This window comes from Heptranchias perlo, chromosome 4 (assembly GCF_035084215.1).
Source record: "Heptranchias perlo isolate sHepPer1 chromosome 4, sHepPer1.hap1, whole genome shotgun sequence".
NCBI lineage: Eukaryota > Metazoa > Chordata > Chondrichthyes > Hexanchiformes > Hexanchidae > Heptranchias > Heptranchias perlo.
In genome coordinates this window covers 7,948,862-7,973,303 of record NC_090328.1, presented here as the reverse complement: position 1 = coordinate 7,973,303, position 24,442 = coordinate 7,948,862, and the positions used below count along the sequence as shown (strand labels likewise).

At 42.5% G+C, this 24,442-nt stretch overlaps 1 protein-coding gene across 4 annotated transcripts in view; it reads right to left on the bottom strand.

Annotated features, from left to right (window-relative positions):
* Nucleotides 1-24,442, bottom strand: part of add1 (adducin 1 (alpha)) — a 143,374-nt gene that overhangs the window by 59,678 nt on the left and 59,254 nt on the right. For all 4 annotated transcript variants that reach the window (XM_067982427.1, XM_067982426.1, XM_067982430.1 and 1 more), the window contains exon 3: nucleotides 3,968-4,130. In XM_067982427.1, the coding sequence (XP_067838528.1) occupies nucleotides 3,968-4,130 (163 nt within the window). The remainder of the gene's footprint in view (nucleotides 1-3,967; nucleotides 4,131-24,442) is intronic.

Sequence of the window (24,442 nt, the reverse complement as noted above, 5' to 3'; positions counted from 1 at the left end):
AAACTCCAATGAGTATAGACCCAACCTGTTCAATCTTTCCTCATAAGACAACCCTTCCACACCCAGAATCAACCTCGTGAACCTTCTCTGAACTGCCTCCAATGCAAGTATGTCCTTCCTTAAACAAGGGCACTAGAACTGTACACAGTACTCCAGGTGTGGTCTCACCAACACCCTGTACAGTTGGAGCATGACTTCCCTGCTTTTATACTCCATCCCCCTAGAAATAAAGGCCAATATTCCATTTGCCTTCCGGATCACCTGCTGCACCTGTATGTTGACTTTTTGTGTTTCATGTACAAGTACACCCAGATCCCTCTGTACCGCAGCATTTTGTAGTATTTCTGCATTCAAATAATATTTTGCTCTTTTATTTTTCCTCCCAAAGTGGATGACTTCACATTTTCCCACATTATATTCCATCTGCCAAATGTTTGCACATTCGCTTAACCTGTCAATATCCCTTAGCAGACACTGTGTCTTCCTCGCAACTTACTTTTCCACCTATCTTTGTATCATCTGCAAATTTCGTCACAAGACACTCTGTTCCTTCATCCAAGTTATCAACATATATCGTAAATAGTTGAGGACCCAGCACTGAGCCCTGCGGCACCCCACTAGTTACAGATTGCCATTTGGAAAATGACCCTTTTATCCCGACTCATTGTTTTCTGTTCGTTAGCCAACCCTCTATCCATGCCAGTATAATTATCCCCAACACCATGAGCTCTTATCTTATGCAGTAATCTTTTATGTGGCACCTTATCGAATGCCTTTCGGAAATCCAAATATACTGCATCCATTGGTTCCCCTTTATCCACCCTGCCCGTTATTTCCTCAAAGAACTCCAATAAATTTGTCAAACATGATTTCCCCTTCATAAAACCATGTTGACTCTCCTTGATTGTATTATGAGTCTCCAAATGTCCTGCTACTACTTCCTTAATAATGGATTCTAGCATTTTCCCAATGACAGATTTTAGGCTATCTGGTCTATAGTTACCCGCTTTCTGTCTCACTCCCTTCTTGAATAGGGGTGTTATGTTTGCGGTTTTCCAATCTGCTGGGACCTTTTCAGAATCTATTGAATTCTGGAAGATTACAACCAATGCATCCACTATCTCTGTAGCCACTTCCTTTAAGACCCTCAGAGGCAAGCCATCAGGTCCTGGGGACTTGTCGGCCTTTAGACCCATTAGTTTACCTAGTACTTTTTCTCCAGTGATAGTGATTGTTTTTAGTTCCTCCCTCCCCTTTGCCCCTTGATTTTCTACTATTATTGGTATATTATTAGTGTCTTCTACTGTGAAGACAGATACAAAATATCTGTTCAATTCCTCTCCCCCACTGAAGTCCTCTCCTACATTAGAAAGCCTGAAATTCTTAGCCATGTGAAGTAGTACAGAAAGATATCCTGGGTGGCTATCCTCACCTTAATATCCAAGGTATCAGTTGCTGACTGGTCACTGTTGTCCATATTTTTCATCCTTCACCTGATTCAGACTATAGGTGGAATCTGGGTAGGGACCAAATCAATTTGGAAGGAATTGTTTGTTGAGAAGATTTATCCAATGTCCCACTAGGAAATTATGCTTATCTGGAGTGTTTTCTGCAAATAAAGCTTTCCATCCAAATATCTAATTGTTTAGACTATTTTTCAGGAGGAACTGGACCTCTTTCCATAAGAGGAACACAGAAGTCAGTGGGTGGCTGATTGCATAAACCGGAAGCCTGCTAACGCCTAGGACTCCATGCCGCAAATGCTTGGAACCATTTTTTCCAGATTCTTTTTGTTGTAATCCAACATAGGGGCGGTTAATGACTCTGTTAGGCCATTGGTGTGTCTGCAGCCGGACCTTCAGCTGAGAGACACTCCTAGCACTGTACTCATCAACTGAGATGTTTGCCAAGTCAGCAGTCTACTAGGGCCCTCTGAGGTCTGAGAAAACAGTTCATTTTGTATGTGGAGGATGGACAGATAATAACATTTCTAATCCAGCAAAATTAAGAATGATTTCTTAATTTTTAAAAAAAAATTGTATTAGTCAGCAAGAAACAAAATTATGAACAAATAAAAAAACGAAGCTTTCTGAGAGATATATATTTTCTCACTTTTTCCCCAACTGCTCCCACCAACCATGGCCTGCTAAGTGTCTTTCATCACTAATTCTGGTCTGAACTCACATCCTTCTCTCGTTTCTCTCCTATCTCCCCTCATGCCGTCTCCAAGCTCATCTTGTCTATGAGACCCACCTCCTGTTCCCTCAACCCTATTCCCAACAAACTGCTGACGATCCAACTTCCCTTCCTGGCCCCCATGTTAGCTGATATTGTTAATAATTCCCTCTCCTCAGGTACTGTTGCCCTCCCCTTCAAGTCTGCCATCATCATCCCCCTCCTCAAAAAACCCACCCTTCATCCCTCTTGTCCTTGCAAACTACCACCCCATCTCCAGCCCTCCAAAGTCCTTGAATGTCGTCACCTCCCAAATCTGTGCCCATCTTTCCCACAACTCCATGTTTGAATCTCTCCAATCAGGTTTCCGCCCCTGCCACAGTACTGAAACGGTCTTTATCAAAGTCACAAATTACATCCTATGTGACTGTGATGATGGTAAACTATCCCTCCTCATCCTTCTCAACCTGTCTGCAGCCTTTGACAGGGTTGACACACCAACCTTCTCCAACGTCTCTCCTCCGTTGTCCAGCTTGGTGGGACTGCCCTCGGCTGGTTCTTTTCTAATCTATTCACTCATTGCCAGAGAACCACTTGCAGTAGCTTCTCTTTCCGCTCCCGCACCATTACCTCTGGAGTCCCCCTTGACCCCCTCCTTTTTCTCATCTACATGCTGCCCCTCGGCGACACCATCCAAAAACACGTCAGGTTCCACATATACGCTGATGACACCCAGCTCAACCTCACCACCACCTCTCTCGACTCCTCCGCTATCCATGATATGTCACTCTGCTTGTCCGACATCCAGTACTGGATGAGCAGAAATTTCCTCCAACTAAATATTGGGAAGACCGAAGCTATTGTCTTCAGTCCCCACAACAAACTCCGTTCCCTGGCCACAGTCAGAGGCTGAACCAAACCATTCGCATCCTTGGCGTCCTGTTGGACCTCGAGATGAGCTTCCGATCACATATCCGCTCCATCACTGAGACCACCTACTTCCACCTCCGTAACATCGCCCGTCTCAGCTCATCTGCTGCTGAAAACCTCATCCATGCCTTTGTTACCTCTAGACTTGACTATTCCAATGCTCTCCTGGCCAGCCTCCCATCTTCCACCCTCCATAAACCTGAGCTCATCCAAAACTCTGCTACCCATATCCTAGCTCGCACCAAGTCCCATTCACCCATCACCCCTGTGCACATTGACCTACATTGGCTCCCGGTCCGGCAGCGTCTCAATTTTAAAATTCTCACCCTTGTTTTCAAACCCTTCCACGGGGACACCCCTCCCCATCTCTGGAAACCTTCTCCAGCCCTACAACCCTCAGAGATCTCTGTGCTCCTCCAATTCTTGCCTCTTGCAGATCCCCAATTTTAATCAGTCCACCATTGCCGGGTGTGCCTTCAGCTGCTTAGGCCCTAAGCTCTGGAATTCCCTCCCTAAACCCCTCCGCCTCTCCTTCTTTAAGACACTCCTTAAAATCTACCTCTTTGACCAAGCTTTTGGTCACCTGTCCTAATATCTCGTGGCTCGATGTCAAATTTTGTTTGATGACGCACCTGTGAAGCGTCTTAGGACATTTTACTACATTAAAGGTACTCTATAAATGCAAGCTGATGTTGTTGAGAGATATACAAGTGCAGCCTAGGGCAACCTATGGGAAGCACCAGCTCTCAAGTCTGTGGTTTAAACCTCCCTACAGCAACACTGGGAACTCATCAACGGGACGTAATCTGATCTCAGTCTTTGTGAAATCCTCCATTAAATCAAACAGAATAATTATACTTACTCATGTTTAATGCTGCCATTCCACCTTGTGGTGCAGCAGGGTACATACTAGGCACGTTTGTTGTCATGAAATCTGCAATCTGCTGTAATGCAAGTAGACTAGTAGGAGTTTTTCCTTTCTTGAGTTGCTCTTGAATCATTGATTCCAGTTCTTCACAGAAAGCCTAGAAATGAAGATATTTTCACAGAAAGTTCAATGGAAGAATCATAAGAATTTATTTCTCTTCCTATGGATTATATACTGCTAAATAATTAATATACCTGCTTTAAACTTTAGTAAAGTGCAAGCTGTCAAGCATCACCACTATTAACCCAAAAACAGATTACAATCTGCCCCCAAAAGGACAGAAACATGCAGCATTACTAACATTTCACTTCAATTCGAATTCTTGTTATGCTACAACTTATACCCAACTTTGGGGGGGAAAAAAAAATCAGTATACCGCAGCCAGATTCTGCTCCCATTGGTGTGCCCTGCTTCTACCATGAAACAGCATAGGCCAGCCATACCAATCCCAAATTTGGAGTAGGAGTCTTTCGTTTAGGAAAGTTAGGGGAGGGAGAAACACTTTTTACTGAAAGAATTTCCACTTTTCGCAGAAGAAAATCATGAACTCACCTGAAATTGGACTTAAAAAAAAGTATAACCCCTACTGGCATGGAGGCCGAAGCAGTGTCAATTATAGGAAGTGTTCCTGTGCATCAGCAGAGCAGCCTAACAGGGAGGAGTTTAAAGAATCACAGCTGGTGCCAACACAATATGCCAGCATCTTTATAGGTGCCAGAACAACAAGTTGAAACAGTTTTATTTACTGAACAAATACAACCCTTAGGGCTGGTACACTCTTGCTGGTAAGCAGATGTAATGTTTTTCAGGTGGCTGTACAGGACCACACACACACTAAATATTCTGGTTTCACGCAAAATTCAGAGTACTTCTGCACATATGCATAGTAGCACTTGAGTTTGAGGAAACTGGAACAGATTAATGTACTCTGGTCAGTGAAGGCATTATTTAATGTGCCCAAGTGAAGCTGGCTAGCTAAGTGTAAAAATGGCTTAAGTGATAGCACAGATCTAACAAATGACGAGTGACCTACAAAATGCCATCAACATGAAGTACATTGTTCTTGATATAGGTCAAATAAAAGGCTTTAGAGGCCCCTCCAAATTTGACAAGATGCTTTCTTCTTTGTTCTCAGGTTGTGGGCACTGCTGGCATGGCCACCTTTATTATCCTTCAATGATTTCCCTGAGGTGGTGATGGTGGGACTTCTTGTACAACTGAGTGGCTTGCTGGGCCACTTCAGGAGGGCATCAAGACTTAATCAGTCCTAACCAGGTAGGGATGACAGATTCCCTTCTCCAAGACATTATAGAATATTTAAACCAGCAGTCTTCATTTTTTCCCCATATGGTGGAATTTAAGCTCTCAATCCCTGGGTTGCTTGTCCAGTAACATAACCATGATGATACCACAGTTATATTCAGAACAATTATACAGCAATTAAGCTTCAATATAAAAAAATTAGATGAGACAAATTATAGAATTTAGTGTTGATAAGATTGGAGAAAAGCATGAACAGCAAGTAGGAGAGATATCATTTTCTCCACTATCATGTCAACATTAAAAAACTCAAAAGAGCATTGGGAATACCAGAATTAGGAAAGAAACTAAACTGGTTATTTGAAGGAGCACCTCTATCTGCTCTTATGGTAAGTAAGAGTGGAGAGAACTGAAGGTTCCTATCTACAGAGCCCTCAAAATGCAAGCTCAAGATAAATTAGGAGTGTAATTTAAAAGTTGGGATTCAGTCAATCTAGCTTATCCTGTTAAAGTAATTTTCAGTTTGGAAGCTTCAATACCAATTTTCGCTCTCCAGAATATTTTAGGATATTTTGTTCAATTATTTGTTCAGTTCTGGTGAAGGGTTATATCTGAAACATTAACCTGCCTTTTCTCCTTCCAGATGCTGACTGACGTGCTGTGTATTTCCAGCATTTGCAGCTTTTTTTTTCTTATTGAAACATTATTTGCTGTGTTCAGTCATTTAAAGAGGAAGGTAAGTTGGAGGCAAGTACATTTTATTCGAAGTATGTTTCCTTTTCATTGATAAAGAAAAATCCACATACTCACCTGAAATTTGACTTTATAAAAAAAGTTCCTACGGATTTAGATATCACATTGATGTTAATTATGGGAAGTTTCGTGAATTAACAGAACTTCCGAGCAGGGAAGACTATGCCGAGTAAAAAGTAGACACTCACGCAGACTGACAGAAATTTCCAGGTCAACTGAACTTGGCCAGCACCAGTTTTAAAGACAGATGCACAATAGAAACAGAAGTATGAAAATATAAAAAGGCATAACAACATAATATTGCCCAACATTAAAGTGAACTAGTACTGAACTAAGAAGTACATTCAGTACAAGTACGCTTTTGCATTAGAAAAACTGGCATTTCTAGAGTTCTGGAAGTTCTGTGATGTAACATAAGAAATAGGAACTGGAGTAGGCCATATGGCCCCTCTAGCCTGCTCAGCCAATCAGATCATGGCTGATCTTCGACCTCAACTCCACTTTCCTGCCCGATCCCCATATCCTTTGATTCTCCATGAGTCCAAAAATCTACGTATCTCAGTCTTGAATATACTAAACGACTCTGCATTCACAGCCCTCTGAGGTAGAGAATGCTAAAGATTCACAACCCTCTGAGTGATGAAATTCCTCCTCATCTTAGTCTTAAATGGCCAACCCCATATCCTGCGACTATGCCCCCTAGTTCTAGGTTCTCCAGCCAGGGAAAACAATCTCTCAGCATCTACCCTGTCAAGCCCCCTCATAATCTTATGTTTCAATGAGATCATCTCTCATTCTTCTAGACTCCAGAGAGTACAGGCCCATTCTACTCAACCTCTCCTCACAGGACAACCCTCTCATCCCAGGAATTAATCTAGTGAACCTTCGTTGCACCGTCTCTAAGGCAAATATATCCTTCCTTAGATAAGGAGACCAAAACTGTACGCAGTACTCCAGGTGAGGTCTCACCAAAGCCCTGTACAATTGTAGTAAGATTTCCTTTCTCTTATACGCCAACCCCCTTGCAATAAAGGCCAACATGCCATTTGCTTTCCTAATTGCCTGCTGTACCTGCTTGCTAACTTTGTGTGTTCCCTGTACCAGGACAACCAAGTCTCTCTGGACACCAACAATTAATAGTTTCTCACCATTTAAAAAATATTCTGTTTTTCTATTATTCCTACCAAAGTGAATAACCTCACATTTCCCCACATTATACTCCATCTGTCACCTTCTTGCCCACTCACTTAACCTGTCTCTATCCCTTTGCAGATTCTTTGTGTCCTCCTCACAGCTTACTTTCCCACCTAGCTTTGTATCATCAGTAAACTTGGATACATTACACTCGGTCCCTTCATCCAAGTCATTAATATACACTCGGTCCCTTCATCCAAGTCATTAATATAGATTGTAAATAGCTGAGGCCCAAGCACTGATCCTTGCGGTACCCTACTAGTTACAGCCTGCCAACCTGAAAATGACCCGTTTATCCCTACTCTGTTTTCTGCCAGTTAACCCTCCTCTATCCATGGTAATATGTTACCCCCAACCCCATGAGCCCTTATCTTGTGTAACCACCTTTTATGTGGCACCTTATCGAATGCCGTTTTACAATCCAAATATACTACATCCGCTGGTTCGCCTTTATCTACCCAGCTAGTTACATCCTCAAAAAACTAATAAATTTGTCAAACACTATTTCCCTTTCATTAAAACCATGTTGACTCTGCCTAAATCAGATTATGATATTCTAAGTGTTCTGTTACCACTTCCTTAATAATGGATTTTAGCATTTTCCCCGGCGACTGATGTCAGGCTAACTGGCCTGTAGTTCTCTGTTTTCTCTCTCCCTCCTTTCTTGAATAGCGGGGTTACATTTGCTACCTTCCAATCTGCTGGGTCCATTCTAGAATCTATGGAATTTTGGAAGATCATAATAATCAATGCAACGACTATCTCTGCAGCCACCTCTTTTCAGGTCCAGGGATTTATAGGAACATAGGAACAGGAGTAGGCCATTCAGTCCCTCGTGCCTGCTCCGTCATTTGATAAGATCATGGCTGATCTGTGATCTAGCTCCATATACCTGCCTTTGGCCCATATCCCTTAATACCTTTGGTTGCCAAAAAGCTATCTATCTCACATTTAAATTTAGCAATTGAGCTAGTATCAATTGCCGTTTGCGGAAGAGAGTTGGACAGAGTATTAATCATGAAATAATAGGAGCTTGTAACAAAGGTAATGTCGTTTTTTAGTCCTATTAGTTTCTCAAGTACCTTTTCTCTACTGATGATAATTACTTTAACTTCCTCACTCTCATTATCCCCTTGGTTCCCCACTATTTCTGATATGCTTTATGTCTTCTATTGTGAAGACAGATACAAAATATTTGTTTAACAAATCTGCCATTTCCTGATTCCCCATTATAATTTCTCCTGTCTCAGCCTCTAAGGGAACCCACGTTTACTTTTGCTACTCTCTTCCTTTTTACATACTTGTAGAAGCTCTTACAATCCGTTTTTATATTTCTTGCTAGTTTACTTTCATATTCTATTTACTCCCTTTTTAGTCAATTTTTTGATTGTCCTTTGCTGGTTTCTAAAACTCTCCCAATCCTCAGACTTACTACTCTTCTTGGCAACTTTATAGGCCTCTTCTTTTAATCTAATACTATCCTTAACTTTTTTAGTTAGCCACAGTGGATCACTTTTCTCATGGAGTTTTTATTTCTCAATGGAATGTATATTTGTTGAGACTATTCAAATACTTCTTTAAATGTATGCCATTGTTTATCATCCGTCTTACCCTTTAATTTAGTTTCCCAATCTACCTTAGCCAACTTGCCCCTCATACCTATGTAATTGGCTTTATTTTAAGTTTAAGACTCTAGTTTCGGACTTAAGTACATCACTCTCAAACTCAATGTGAAATTCTATCATATTATGATCACTCTTCCTCAAAGGATCTTTTACTGTGAGATTGCTAATTAACCAATACAAGATCTAAAATAGCCTGTGTTCCCTGGTTGGTTCCATGACGTATTGCTCTAGGAAACTGTCTTGAATGCATTCCATGAACTCGTCCTCCAAACTACCTTTCCCACTTTGATTTGTCCAGTCTATATGAAGATTAAAGTCCCCCATGATTGCTGCATTACCTTTGTTACAAGCTCCTATTATTTCATGATTAACACTCTGTCCAACAGTATAGCGACTATTAACTACTCCCACCAGTGTTTTCTGCCCCTTGTTATTTCTTATTTCCACCCATACTGATTCTACTTCCTAATCTTCTGAGCCGAGATCCTGTCTCACCATTATCCTTATGTCAGCCTTTATTATCAGGGCTAAACTCCCTCCTTTTCAATTCGGCCTGTCTTTTCTATAGGCCTGGAATAATTAGCTCCCAATCTTGGTCACTTTGCAACCATGTCACTGTAATGGCTATTAGATCAAACCCATTTATCTCTATTTGTGCAACTAATTCATCTATCTTGTTACGAATGCTCTGTGCATTCAGATAAAGAGGTGTTAATTTTGATTTTTTTACCATTTTTTCCTGCTTTGACCTGTTAATGCACAAAACTTCCCATCAAGTCAAAATGTGGCAAAGTGTTTCACATACAATTAATTACTTTTTGAAGGAAGGGCTGCTTTACATAATCTGTAATTTACAAAATACATAATGCTGGCAACCATCCGGTGCCAACAAATTCCCCAAAACAGCAATGAGGTGAACACCCTTTTTAATATTCATAGCATTCGTTGAAGGAGAAATGTTGGGTCAGGACAGAAGAATTCTCTTCTTTAAAGTACAACAGGGTCTTCAACATTAAGCCACCAGGGCAGCAATACAGGGCTTGGTTGATCATAATCATCAACAATTAAGCACTCCCTCAGTACTATACTCGAGTGACAGCCTACATTGAGAATTCTAAACATAGTATGGGTCTTACACCCACAACATTCTGACTCAGAGGTCAATGCCACAAACTAGGCTAAGCTCATTAGATAAGATAACAAAAGGATGCATCTGGAAACAAGGCTAAGCACAGGTGGCTCTCGTTTGACCCGAGTGGTTAATGGAAGGCACAATAAGGAAATCTAATGTATGCTCCAAAAGCTCTGCTTTAGCAAGTGAAGGTTAACTCTCTGCACGTAAGGAGCAGAGTCCCAGGTGGCATTTGGGAGAGAACTCCATTAGGTAGGAAAAGCAGTGCACGAAGCTGTATTAGTAGTATTTTTTTCTGCAGTTTTTAGATTGATACAGAATGTTGGAAGTGCACTTGCAGCAACTTGTGTTCTGGCATCAGCATGGAGATTGGCTTAAGTGCCTACAACTCATGTGGTGCTACAAAAGCCTTAATTTTGTTCCGGCCAACAGTCTGGCAATGTTGTAGAGGGTGTGCACTGATACAGAGAAGCCAATGGTTATTAAGCCTACCAGTCTCCATGGCTTTGGTTATAATACCCTAGCACAAAGCTTTTTAGAACCCTGAAGCTGCTGATGGTGTCAAGTCAATTTTAATTTTTGATGATTTTAACTGTTTTACCAATCTTTCTAATCATCTTTGCTTCAGCTCAGACTACATGTGGTCACCAAGCTAACAAGCAACATTTTGAAAACTTTAAAAAAACAAATTCTACCAGCTTCAGTCAAACCCACTATTTACATTCCCCAATGCAACAAACCTGCAAAAGAGGTCTGTCTGACAATGTCACATTCCTATTGCTGTACTAACCAATCATAACATGGAATTAGAGAAAGATGGCTCAATAAAAAAATAACTGCTCAAAGAAAGTTCACTGGCATAAACTTTTCAAGCCTCCTTCAAACAAATTAATTTTCAAATAAATAAATAGAATCACAGAAAGGTTACAGCATGGAAGGAGGCCATTCGGCCCATCAAGTCCACGCCGGCTCGATGTAAGAGCAATCCAGCTAGTCACACTCCCCCACCCTTTCCCAGTAGCCCTGCAATTTTTTTTCCTTTCAAGTACTTATTCAGTTCCCTTTTGAAGGCCATGATTGAATCTGCCTCCACCACCCCCTCGGGCAGTGCATTCCAGATACTAACCACTCACTGTGTAAAAAAGTTTTTCCTCATGTCACCTTTAGTTCTTTTGCCAATCACCTTAAATCTATGTCCTTTGGTCCTTGACCCGTCCGCCGATGGGAACAGTTTCTCTCTATCGACTCTGTCTAGACCCTTCATGATTTTGAATACCTCTATCAAATCTTCTTGCAACAGTCTCTGTTCCAAGGAGAACTCCTCCAGCTTCTCCATTCTATCCACGTAACTAAAGTCCTTCGTCCCTGGAATCGTTCTAGTAAATCTCTTCTGCACCTTCTCTAAGGCCTTCACATCTTTCCTAAAGTGCGATGCCCAGAACTGGATACAATACTCCAGTTGTGGCCGAACCAGTGTTTTATAAAGGTTCATCATACTTCTGTACTCTATGCCTCTATTTATAAAGCCCAGGATTCTGTATGCTTCTTTAAACTGCTTTCTCAACCTGCCCTGCCACCTTCAATGATTTGGGCACATATACCCCAGATCGCTCCGTTCCTGTACCCCTTTTAGAATTGCACCCTCTAGTTTATATTGCCTGTCCTCATTCTTCCTACCAAAATGTATCACTTCGCATTTTTCTGTGTTAAATTTCATCTGCCACGTGTCCGCCCATGCCACCAGCCTGTCTATATTCTCCTGAAGTCTATCACTATTGTCCTCACTGTTTACTACCCTTCCATGTTTTGTGTCATCTGAAAATTTTGAAATTGTGCCCTGTACACCCAAGTCCAAGTCATTAATAATATACCAAAAAAAGCAGTGGTCCCAGCACCGAACCCTGGTGAATACAACTGCACACCTCCCTCCAGTCTGAAAAACAACCCTTTACCACTACTCTGTTTCCTGTCCCTTAGCCAATTCTGTATCCATGTTGCTACTGCACGCCCCTCCATCCCGGGCCACAACCTTGATGATAAGCCTACCGTGCGGTACTTTATCAAACGCCTTTTGAAAGTCCATATACACATCAACTGCATTGCCCTCATCTCCCTTCTCTGTTACCTCATCAAAAAACTTTATCAGGTTAGTTAAACACAATTTGCCTTTAACAAATCCATGCTGGCTTTCCCTAATCAATCCACACCTGTTCAAGTGACTGTTAATTCTGTCCCAGATTTTCATTTCTAAAAGTTTCCCCATCATTGAGGTTAAACTGACTGGCCTATAGTTGCTGGGTTTATCCTCACACCCTTTTTTGAACAAGGGTGTAACATTTGCAATTCTCCAGTCCTCAGGCACCACCCCCGTATCTACGGATGTTTAGAAGATTATGGCAAGTACTGTCGCAATTTCCATCCTTGCTTCCCTCAGCAATCAAGGATGCATCCCATCCGGACCGGGTGACTTATCTACTTTAAGTACAGCTAGCCTTTCAAGTACCTCTTCTTTATCAATTCAGTATCTCAACTACATCTTCCCTTACCAAGACTCTGGCAGCATCTTCTTCCTTGGTACAGATTCAAAATACTCATTTAGTAGCTCGGCCATGCCCTCTGCCTCCATGAGTAGATCTCCTTAATGGTCCCTAAATCGGCCCCACCTCTCCTCTTACTGCCTGTTTACATGCCTGAAGACTTTTGGATTCCCATTTACATTGGCCGCCAGTCTATTCTTATATTCTCTCTGCCTCTCATTTCCTTTTTCACTTCCCCTCTGAACTTTCTATATTCTGCCTGGTTCTCACTTGTGTTATCAGCCTGACATCCGTCATACACCCCTTTTTTCCGTTTCATCTTAATCTTTTTTTTGTCATCCAGGGAGTTCTGGCTTTAGGTGCCCTACCTTTCTGCCTTGTGGGAATGAGGATAATAGGAGTACAGGTACTAAGTAATTTAAGATCTTCAGGAAAAATACACAGAATATATTGAAAGTACTCCCTTACAGTAATGTTCCTCAATTTCCTTTAAAAATAATTCTACAGTTCCATAGGCGCCAATGGTCCTCTGCTACTTTGCTCAAATGGCAACCCTCATATGAAAGGGTTAACAAGGATTTCACTATCACAGCCAAGTCAGAACTGGGCATCATTTCTTGCAGTGACTGCTGAAACAGGAAATCCTGGCCAATTACTCTTCTCCCATCCTAACTTGACGATGCCGAGGCAGAGGCCAATTGCAACATCTGTACCGATGAAAGGTCATTGACCTGAAACGTTAATTCTGTTTCTCTCGTCATAGACGCTGCCTGACCTGCTGAGTGTTTCCAATATTTTCTGTTTTTATTTCAGATTTTCAGCATCCGTAGTATTTTGCTTTTGTTGCAGTATCTATGCTCATCACTAAAAGTAGAGACGCAGGTTAATAAAGCCATAAAAAAAGCAAACCAACACTAGGGTTCATTTCTGGAGGGATAGAATTGAAAAGCAGAGAAGTTATATTAATCTTGTATAGAACCTTGGTTAGACCACACTGGAGTACTGTGCACAGTTCTGGTCTTCATATTATAAAAAGGACATAGAGGGACTGGAGAAGGTGCAAAGAAGATTTATTAAGATGATACCAGAATTGAGAGGTTATACCTATCAAGAAAGATTGAACAGGCTGGAGCTCTTTTCTCTAGAAAAGAGAAGACTGAGGGGTAACCTGATAGGGGTCTTTAAGATTATGAAAGGATTTGATAGGGTAGGCATGGAGATGATGTTTCCACTTGCGGGGGAAACCAGTACTAGGGGCCATAAATATAAGATAATCACTAATAAATCCAATAGGGAATTCAGGGAGAAACTTCCTAAGCCAGAGAGTGGTGAGAATGTGGAACGCGCTACCATAAGGAGCAGTTTCGGCGACTAGCATAGATGCATTTAAGGGGAAGCTAAATAAACACGAGGGAGAAAGGAATAGAAGGATTTGCTAATAGGGTGAAATGAAGTAGGGAGGGAGGAGGCTCGTGTGGACCATAAACACCTGCATGGACCTGTTGGGCCGAATGGCCTGTTTCAGGCTGTACATTCTATAGAATCATAGAAATGGACATGGAAACAGGCCCTTCGGTCCAACATGTCCATGTCGCCCAGTTTATACCACTAAGCTAGTCCCAATTGCCTGCACTTGGCCCATATCCCTCTATACCCATCTTACCCATGTAACTGTCCAAATGCTTTTTAAAAGACAAAATTGTACCCACCTCCACTACTGCCTCTGGCAGCTCATTCCAGACACTCACCACCTTTTGAGTGAATAAATTGCCCCTCTGGACCCTTTTGTATCTCTCCCCTGTCACCTTAAATCTATGCCCCCTTGTTATAGACTCCCCTACCTTTGGGAAAAGATTTTGACTATCTACCTTATCTATGCCCCTCATTATTTTATAGACTTCTATAAGATCACCCCTTAACCTCCTACTCTCCAGGGAAAAAAGTCCCAGTCTATCTAACCTCTCCCTATAAGTCAAACCATCAAGTCCCGGTAGCATCCTAGTAAATCTTTTCTGCACTCTTTCTAGTTTAATAATATCCTTTCTATAATAGGGTGACCAGAACTGTACACAGTATTCCAAGTGTGGCCTAACTAATGTCTTGTACAACTTCAACAAGACATCCCAACTCCTGTATTCAATGTTCTGACCAATGAAACCAAGCATGCTGAATGCCTTCTTCACCACCCTATCCACCTGTGACTCCACTTTCAAGGAGCTATGAACCTGTACTCCTAGATCTCCTTGTTCTATAACTCTCCCCAACGCCCTACCATTAACGGAGTAGGTCCTGGCCCAATTCGATCTACCAAAATGCATCACCTCACATTTATCTAAATTAAACTCCATCTGCCATTCATCGGCCCACTGGCCCAATTTATCAAGATCCCGTTGCAATCCTAGATAACCTTCTTCACTGTCCACAATGCCACCAATCTTGGTGTCATCTGCAAACTTACTAACCATGCCTCCTAAATTCTCATCCAAATCATTGATATAAATAACAAATAACAGCGGACCCAGCACCGATCCCTGAGGCACACCGCTGGTCACAGGCCTCCAGTTTGAAAAACAACACTCTACAACCACCCTCTGTCTTCTGTCGTCAATCCAATTTTGTATCCAATTGGCTACCTCACTTGGATCCCGTGAGATTTAACCTTATGTAACAACCTACCATGCGGTACCTTGTCAAAGGCTTTGCTGAAGTCCATGTAGACCACGTCTACTGCACAGCCCTCATCTATCTTCTTGGTTACCCCTTCAAAAAACTCAATCAAATTCGTGAGACATGATTTTCCTCTCACAAAACCATGCTGACTGTTCCTAATCAGTCCCTGCCTCTCCAAATGCCTGTAGATCCTGTCTCTCAGAATACCCTCTAACAACTTACCCACTACAGATGTCAGGCTCACTGGTCAGTAGTTCCCAGGCTTTTCCCTGCCGCCCTTCTTAAACAAAGGCACAACATTTGCTACCCTCCAATCTTCAGGCACCTCACCTGTAGCGGTGGATGATTCAAATATCTCTGCTAGGGGACCCGCAATTTCCTCCCTAACCTCCCATAACGTCCTGGGATACATTTCATCAGGTCCCGGAGATTTATCTACCTTGATGCGCGTTAAGACTTCCAGCACCTCCCTCTCTGTAATATGTACACTCCTCAAGACGCCACTATTTATTTCCCCAAGTTCCCTAACATCCATGCCTTTCTCAACTGTAAATACCGATGTGAAATATTCATTTAGGATCTCGCCCATCTCGTGGTTCCGCACATAGATGACCTTGTTGATCCTCAAGAGGCCCTACTCTCTCCCTAGTTACTCTTTTGCCCTTTATGTATTTGTAGAAGCTCTTCGGATTCTCCTTTGCCTTATCTGCCAAAGCAATCTCATGTCCCCTTTTTGCCCTCCTGATTTCTCTCTTAACTCTACTCTGGCAATCTCTATACTCTTCAAGGGATCCACTTGATCCCAGCTGCCTATGCATGTCATCTGCCTCCTCCTTCTTTCTGACTAGGGCCTCAATCTCCCGAGTCATCCAAGGTTCCCTACTTCTACCAGCCTTGCCCTTCACTTTATAAGGAATGTGCTTACCCTGAACCCTGGTTAACACACTTTTGAAAGCCTCCCACTTACCAGACGTCCCTTTGCCTGCCAACAGACTCTCCCAATCAACTTCTGAAAGTTCCTGTCTAATACCATCAAAATTGGCCTTTCCCCAATTTAGAATTTTAACTTTTGGGCCAGACCTATCATTCTCCATAGCTATCTTAAAACTAATGGAATTATGATCACTGGTCCCAAAGTGATCCCCACTAACACTTCTGTCACCTGCCCTTCCTTATTTCCCAAGAGGAGGTCAAGTTTTGCCCCCTCTCTAGTCGGGCCATCCACGTACTGAATGAGAAATTCCTCCTGAATACACTCAACAAATTTCTCTCCATCCAAGCCCCGAATGCTATGGCTGTCCCAGTCAATGTTGGGAAAGTTAAAGTCCCCTACTATTACCACCCTATTTTTCTTGCAGCTATCTGTAACCTCCTTACATATTTGCTCCTCAATTTCCTGTTCACTATTTGGGGGTCTGTAGTACAATCCTATCAAAGTGATCTCTCCCTTCTTATTTTTCAGTTCTACCCATATAGACTCAGTGGGCGAACCCTCGGATATATCCCCTCTCACTACTGGAGTGATGTTCTCCCTAATCAAGAACGCAACTCCCCCTCCTCTCTTACCTCCTGCTCTATCTTTCCTATAGCATCTGTACCCTGGAACATTGAGCTGCCAGTCCTGCCCCTCCCTTAGCCATGTTTCAGTAATAGCTATAACATCCCAGTCCCATGTACCCATCCATGCCCTGAGTTCATCTGCCTTGCCCATCAGACTTCTTGCATTGAAATAAATGCAGTTTAATCTAGACTTCCCGTGGTCTTTGCCCTGCTTTCTCAGACCATCTGTCCGGTCATGTTTTGTACACTCTCCCTTACTGCCTTTTGTTGCTGTCACCACTTTACTTCCCACTGACTTCCTGCATCGGTTCCCATCCCCCTGCCACATTAGTTTAAACTCTCCCCAACAGCATTAGCAAACACTCCCCCCTAGGACATTGGTTCCAGTCCTGCCCAGATGCAGACCGTCCAATTTGTCCTGGTCCCACCTCCCCCAGAACCGGTTCCAATGGCCCAGGAATTTGAATCCCTCCCTCATGCACAATCTCTCAAGCCACGTATTCATCCTAGCTATCCTGTCATTCCTACTCTGACTAGCCCGTGGCACTGGTAGCAATCCTGAGATTACTACCTTTGAGGTCCTACTTTTTAGTTTAACTCCTAACTCCCTAAATTCAGCTTGTAGGACCTCATCCCGTTTTTTTACCTATATCGTTGGTACCTATATGTACCACGACAACTGGCTGTTCACCCTCCCCCTCCAGAATGTCCTGCAGCCGCTCCGAGACATCCCTGACCCTTGCACCAGGGAGGCAACATACCATCCTGGAGTCTCGGTTGCGTCCGCAGAAACGTCTGTCTATTCCCCTTACAATCGAGTCCCCTATCACTATAGCTCTGCCACTCTTTTTCCTGCCCTCCTGTGCAGCAGAGCCAGCCACGGTGCCATGAACCTGGCCACTGTCACCTTCCCCTGGTGAGCCATCTCCCCCAACAGTATCCAAAACGGTATTCCTGTTTTGGAGGGAGATGACCGCAGGGGACCCCTGCACTGCCTTCCTACTCTTCCTCTGTCTGTTGGTCACCCATTCACTATCTCCCTCAGTAATTTTTATCTGTGATGTAACCAACTCACTGAACGTGCTATCCACGGCTTCCTCAGCATCGCGGATGCTCCAAAGTGAGTCCATCCGCAGCTCCAGAGCCGTCAAGCGGTCAAACAGTAGCTGCAGCTGGACACTTCCCGCAGGTGAAGGAACCAGGGACACAGGAAGGATCCCTGAATTCCCACATCCCACAAGAGGAACATGACACAGGTCTGGGATCTCCTGCCATGACTTAACCCTTAAGTTAGCTTAACAACAACTACAATGTCAAGAAAAAAAAAGAAAAACTACTTACCGGTCACCAGCCAATCACTTACCTGTTGGCTGTGACTTCGTGCCTCCAGCAGCTGCAGCTGAAATAAACTAAAGACTGTAAAAGAAACCCTCACTAGCTAGCAGCCAATCAGCTCCTCCCCTTGTGCTGACGTCACTTTTGATTGTCTTACCTCGCTCCTTGAAGCCCTGAACTCTATCGCTGATCCGGTGCTCTGACGCATTGCCCCCGACTGTAATGCCTTTGTTGAAATGGCTATCTTTACATAGAACAGGAGTTGATCCTGAGGTTTTTCTGTTCTGTGTGGTTTGGTGCCACACCATGTGGCGTAATTCAATATCAAAAGTCTTTGATACATAGTGAATTAAAATTTGGAAACAGCTGACTTTCTCAGATGATATTCTATTTGTTTTGTTCCCTAGCCACAGACTCCAACCCTCTCCCTGGCCACTATCTGAGGCTGAACCAGACTGTTCGCAACCTTGTCGTCCAATTTGACCCTGAGATCAGTTTCGACCACATATCCGCTCCATCGCTAAGACCGCCTACTTCCACTTCTGTAACATCGCCCATCTTCGCCTCTGCCTCAGCTCATCAGCTGCTGAAACCCTCATCTATGCCATTGTTATATGTAGACTTGACTATTCCAATGCTCTCTTGACTGACCTCCCATCTTCCACCCTCCATAAACTTGAGCTCAGCCAAAACTCAGTTGCCCTAAAGCAACTTGCACCAAGTCCCATTCACTCATCACTCCAGTGCTCCCGGTCTAGCAACGCCTTGATTTTAAAATTCTCATCCTCGTTTTCAAATCCCTTCATGACCTTGCACCTCCCAATGTAACCACCTCCAGCCCTACAACCCTCAGATCTCTGCACGCTTCCAATTCTTGACTCACGCACCCCCAATTTTAAAATCACTCCACCACTGACGGCCGTGCCTTCAGCTGCCTAGACCCTAAGCTCTGGAATTCCCTCCATCAGCCTCCTGACCGTGCTCTCCCCTCCTCTAAGACACTCCCAAAAATCTACCTTTGACCAAGCTTTTGGTCACCTGTCCTAATATCTCCTTATGTGGCTTGGTGTCAAATTTTGTTCGATAACGCTCCTGTGAAGCACCTTAGGACATTTTACTACATTAAAGGCTCTATATAAATAGAAGTTGTTGTTGTTGTGATGAACCTGTACTTAAGGAAATAAATGCATCTCACTACCAGCAAACTGTAACAATGCATTTACTGAGTTACATTTTTAGATTCAGAAACACTCCACCGAGATACTGCAGTCATGAAGTGTTTGGTAAACCAGATTCATTGTCGCTTTCATAACAGTGTCATATGAAAATAAAGCATGGCTGCGACCTATGCCATTGCATTATATGCTGTTCCCAAAGAGAAGGTTTGCTAAAACATTCATGGAGTTATCAGCAAAGTGAAAACGTTGATAATTGAAGCAATCAAAATAACTACAACAGCAGTTTGCTCTTTAGGAACAGCTCTTTGCTCTAGGAACACTCTCAGAGCTTCTAAGTAGAGTACGGGTTTAGCGGGTGCATTGGTGTTAACACGGTTTGCTCGCTATATGAGGTGGATGATTAAAAGGGGTAGCGCTGCTGAAACGTCCACTTCACATGCTCCCAAATGACAAGTAAACAAACTCGAGTGTAGGCAGTTGAAGAAACTTTATTTAAACCACAACACACCTGCAAAGAAATCAAAACAGTTAAAATAAATGTTATACATTATAACGGATATAATTGTACTGAACTTTACACCACAGCAGTCCTACATGTCTCCACCGAAGAACTTGATAATGAGTCTGCACTATCCTCCTCTGGCAGTGTGGACGCTAAACTTTGTCCACCTAGTCTGGCTCTCTGTGATGCTGCTTCATAGCACGCCGCAACATCAGAACTGCAGGGCGAACATCAGTCAGCATTACCATAACCTCTTGACTTGTTTTCACCCAGGTCCTGTTCTCCCTATTTGTCATTTTGTGCTTGCATTGCACTGGCCACCTTTCCTAGGTCTTCTGTGTCAGTTTCAGGCGGAGCGTCATGGTCACCGAGGTGACACCGCTGAGAGAATTCTTCCTGTCTGATGCTGTCAGAGTCTCAATTTCTGCCACAATTCAGTCTATATTTTTCTCCCCACCAGTAAACCCCCCCCCCCCCAGCTTTCTTGAAGCAATGCTGGATTGTTTGTTGGCTGACAGTCTCATTTTTCAATAGGCACATAGCATCAGAGAGGGGTTTGTTTTTTTTTCCCCCCACACACTGGGATGCAGTTAACTCATCTGAGTCCAGCTCTTAAGGGACTCGCGCCCTCATCGATTTTAACATAATGCTGATTCATACAAGAGATTATGCCCTGATTCAAAGGACTGAATTATAAGGATTGTGTTGGCAGGAAGGAACACAAGACAAATGCTCCTTAGTCCAGAGAAGCAAGGGTGTCCAGAAAAGTTATCTAGAATCAGGACAAATTTGGTAATACCCAGTTTCAATCCCAAAAGCGCACCCATTCAAAAAAAAAGTCTGCATTCATCTAAGCTGTTTTATTCGTACAGTAAGCCACAGGCAACTGCTGAACTCCTCAAACAGTGAGAGTTTCACGATTTGCCAACCACCAGCAGATTACAATTTTCAGTGCCATTCATATTGCAGCAAACCAGGATGGAAATCCTTTCTTTAGCTTTTTTTTGGCCACCCCTCAGAGGGATCAATTCAGGCCTGCCAAGTGCTTCAGCCAACTGCTTGGCTAGAAGGGGGCTACTGATAAGTGCATCTCTCCCACGTGCATTCTGAAACCAGCACAGGAGTGTCTCAACTGCTCTATCCTCACCCTCGCGCTTCCTTTTGCTGTCTGGGCTGGAATTTTGATGTCAGCTTACAGCTTTTCATGATATTTCTACAAGTCAGCACTAGTAGATTTTGGCAGACAAACGGGCTACGCTAGGTCGGCTGGCTCATCTTGGGCAGCTTATCCACCTTGTTCAGGAGGTCGATTTTCATGTTGTGGATTATGGCTTTCCTCTTTCCAGCAATGTTTGCTGCTGCAGTCAGTGCTGAAAAGCACAACCTGTAACCTGACTACAGAGAAGGGATTAAATATCCAAGGAAAATTGCACCTTAACGAGGTACGAACTGCTGATCGGATAGCTGAGTCTGCCCGAAATAGCTGACGTGCTTAATATAAACAGTGCCTTTGTAATTCACACCTATGGCAATGGTATTGGTTAGTGTTAATAGCCCAGTATAGACGGTTGCCTGCCATAACCATACGTAGTATAAGTCGTGGGAACTGTATTATTTTACACTGTACTTCTGTATTATTGTTTTTGCCATAACATTTCATTCAAGTTTCACAAAGTGGGTGGTTGAGTTGCAGGTGACATTACACAGCATAGATGTTAAATACAGGCAGACAGGAACCAAAGCTGGATGAATATTTGCAGAGCAAGGACATCTGATTACTCAAGAAACATAGAGCAAGTAATTATGTGCTGCATCAAAACAAATCAATGAAGTGATCCCAGAGCCATGATATGGAGAAGAAATGCTACAAGAAGAACTGATGAAAACGATGAGGCATTTCAGGATGAACAAATAGTTAAACTTGAGGTTGGTCAGATTAAGTGGATAGGCTAAAGAATGGCAGATAGATTTTCACATAGGTTGTACACATTGGAACACGAACCACGCAGACAAGAGAGAGATCCATGATTACGGGTGGAGAAAGAAAGAAAATGATTTGGTTGTGATTATTGATCAAAATCATCTAGTCAATGCAAGGCTTTTAGCTAATGAAGCTAATCACGCACATCAAGGGCAGTTAACTACAATTCAGAACACGGTAGGCATTGCTGGAGCTAAATTTGGTGCACTATATATAATTTTGTGATGTGGTGAAAGAGGTCGAGAAAAGAGCAACAAGAATTATTCCAGGTCACGGGGCCCGAAAAAAAAGTTTTGTTGATATACTCACAGAACTAAAATAAATTTCTCCGATAGGAAAAAGATTAAGAGGACTCATGATTCAGTTTTTAAACCCCCCCCCCCACCCCGCCACAACCAATACAGAAAAAAAAAATTTAGATGCAAGCAGGTTATTTAACTTGCACCGTGAGTGCAGATGTAGTGGGTGAATTAAAAAAATTTGCATTCAGGCATAATATGGCATTAGAAATATTTATTTCCCCTGCCCTGCAGTGGTGGATATGTGGAATAGAGTTGCAGCTAAAGCAGATAATATTGTGTGGCTGATTAACACCTTTATATAAAGGGAAATGGATGAATATCTAATTCATAAACAGATTTAAGGGTTATACAGATTAATATTGCTAGAGATGATCAACTGCCAAATGGAACATTATAGTTTGACTGCTCTTTGGGCCTTGGAAACATCACATCAAGAAACAGGTTTAGTGAAGAATTTAGGATGCAGGGATAGATAGCTACTTCGGTAGGTTGAGGAGGTGGAATTGCTTGTTTTGCCTTTCGGGGTGGTGGGGGGGGGAACTCTGCAGAATTTCTCCGGCCTCCTCCAATGATATTAAATAATTTGGGTAGATTCCATGATAGATTGCATACGGTCTGTCGAAGGAATGGAATTACAGAAAATTACAGCATGGAAACAGGCCGGTCAGCCCAACCATTCCTTCACAAAAGCAGTAGTCCATATGTTCACCCTCTTCCAACATCCCTTTATCCCCTTTCCTTCAACATTCTATCTAAACTATGCTTAAATGTTTGACATGGTCTCTGTTTCAATTGCTAACTCCAGTAGTGCATTCCACATCCTAACAACACAGTGAAAATAAGTTTCTCATGCTCTGTCCTAAATGTCTTCCATTTAATCTTGTATCAATGTCCCCGTGTTCTAGACCTGTCAATCACTGGAATCAGCCTGTTTCTAACTGCTCTAATCACCTCTATCAATTTATTTCTTAATCTCTTAATGGGCCACATGGCCTTATTTATTCCATACTTAAGTTTTTATTGTGAGGAAAGTTTCACAAATAAAAAGAAACTGATTTGGTGGGTAAATCCAGAATCACATTAAATCTTTGCACCATCATCCCTTTATCATTCCTGCCCTCCACCTATCACAGACCTTCCCTTTTGTTCTCCACCCCCTACCCCTGGCTCTGTACTTGCTTAAAAACTGATAAATCTCTAACTTCTGATGAAAGGTCATCGACCTGAAACGTTAACTCTGTTTCTCTCTCCACTGATGCTGCCTGACCTGCTGAGTACTTCCTGCATCTGCAGTATTTTGCTTTTGAATCGCATTAAATCTTTCCTGTTGACAGGACCACCCAGCTCAAATTTATTTGAAACTAGCAGCATTATATTGCACATTTGGCTTAGGTAAGCGTGGAAAGATTGCACCGCATTAAGACCAAATGTGCAGTATAAATGGGTCATTATAGTCAATATTAAAAAAAACTAGGTTAAAGGCCTGCAGCAAATGATTAAAATATAGAAATGTTTATCTGTAGTGCAAACTCTTGACACTTGACCGCACGATGCATTTAAATAAACTGAACATTGAAAGCTAAAGCTGCAACCACCCAGGGACCTGTGTATGACATTTTTCAAACATCCACTCAGTCACAGTCTCACGACCCACAGGTTAATTGAAATTCTATATGTGGAAGTGGTTTGGGAAAACATTCAAACAGCAGTTCAAACTGAAGAAGAATGAATTCATAACATGAAAAAGTAATTGAAATCAAAATGCTAAATGGCACCAGAGCACAAATGCCATTAAAAGTTAAAGTGAGTAACTAAAGTTTTCAATATTTTCATTAGGCTGAAATACAGATCTTACAGTATTATACTACTTGAATATTTATAATGGCACTCAGAAATCAATAAAACTAAGAAACTTGTCCCCATTAAACAATTGCATTCAACATTCAAAATACCTTATTAGCAGGCATCTTAAATGCAACTGCATTTTCCTGCTCAAACTGCATCACTGTCAACAGATTAAAAAGGCAATGAAAGCCAGAATTCAGCAGAATAAGTGAAAATGGATGATGCACCTTTCAATAAATAAATTGCTTGAGATATATCCAAGTGAGTTTTAGTTTTTCAATTTCTACATACAAAGTTGCAAAGCAATAGATTAACAGAAGCTTAAATCAGTTTAGCCTGCAATTAGCTGAACCACAGAGACTGGGTAGATCCCAGGTTTGATATCCAGTTTGTGCCATGATAGCTGATTTCACCTGGGATAGTAATATGGCCGTTTTAGGAATGGCTGGGGGTGGGGGGGGGAAACAAAAAATAACCACAGTCCTCCTCTTGATCACTGTTCAGCTAACCCTGTGGTTGTCAAGTGAGTACGGAT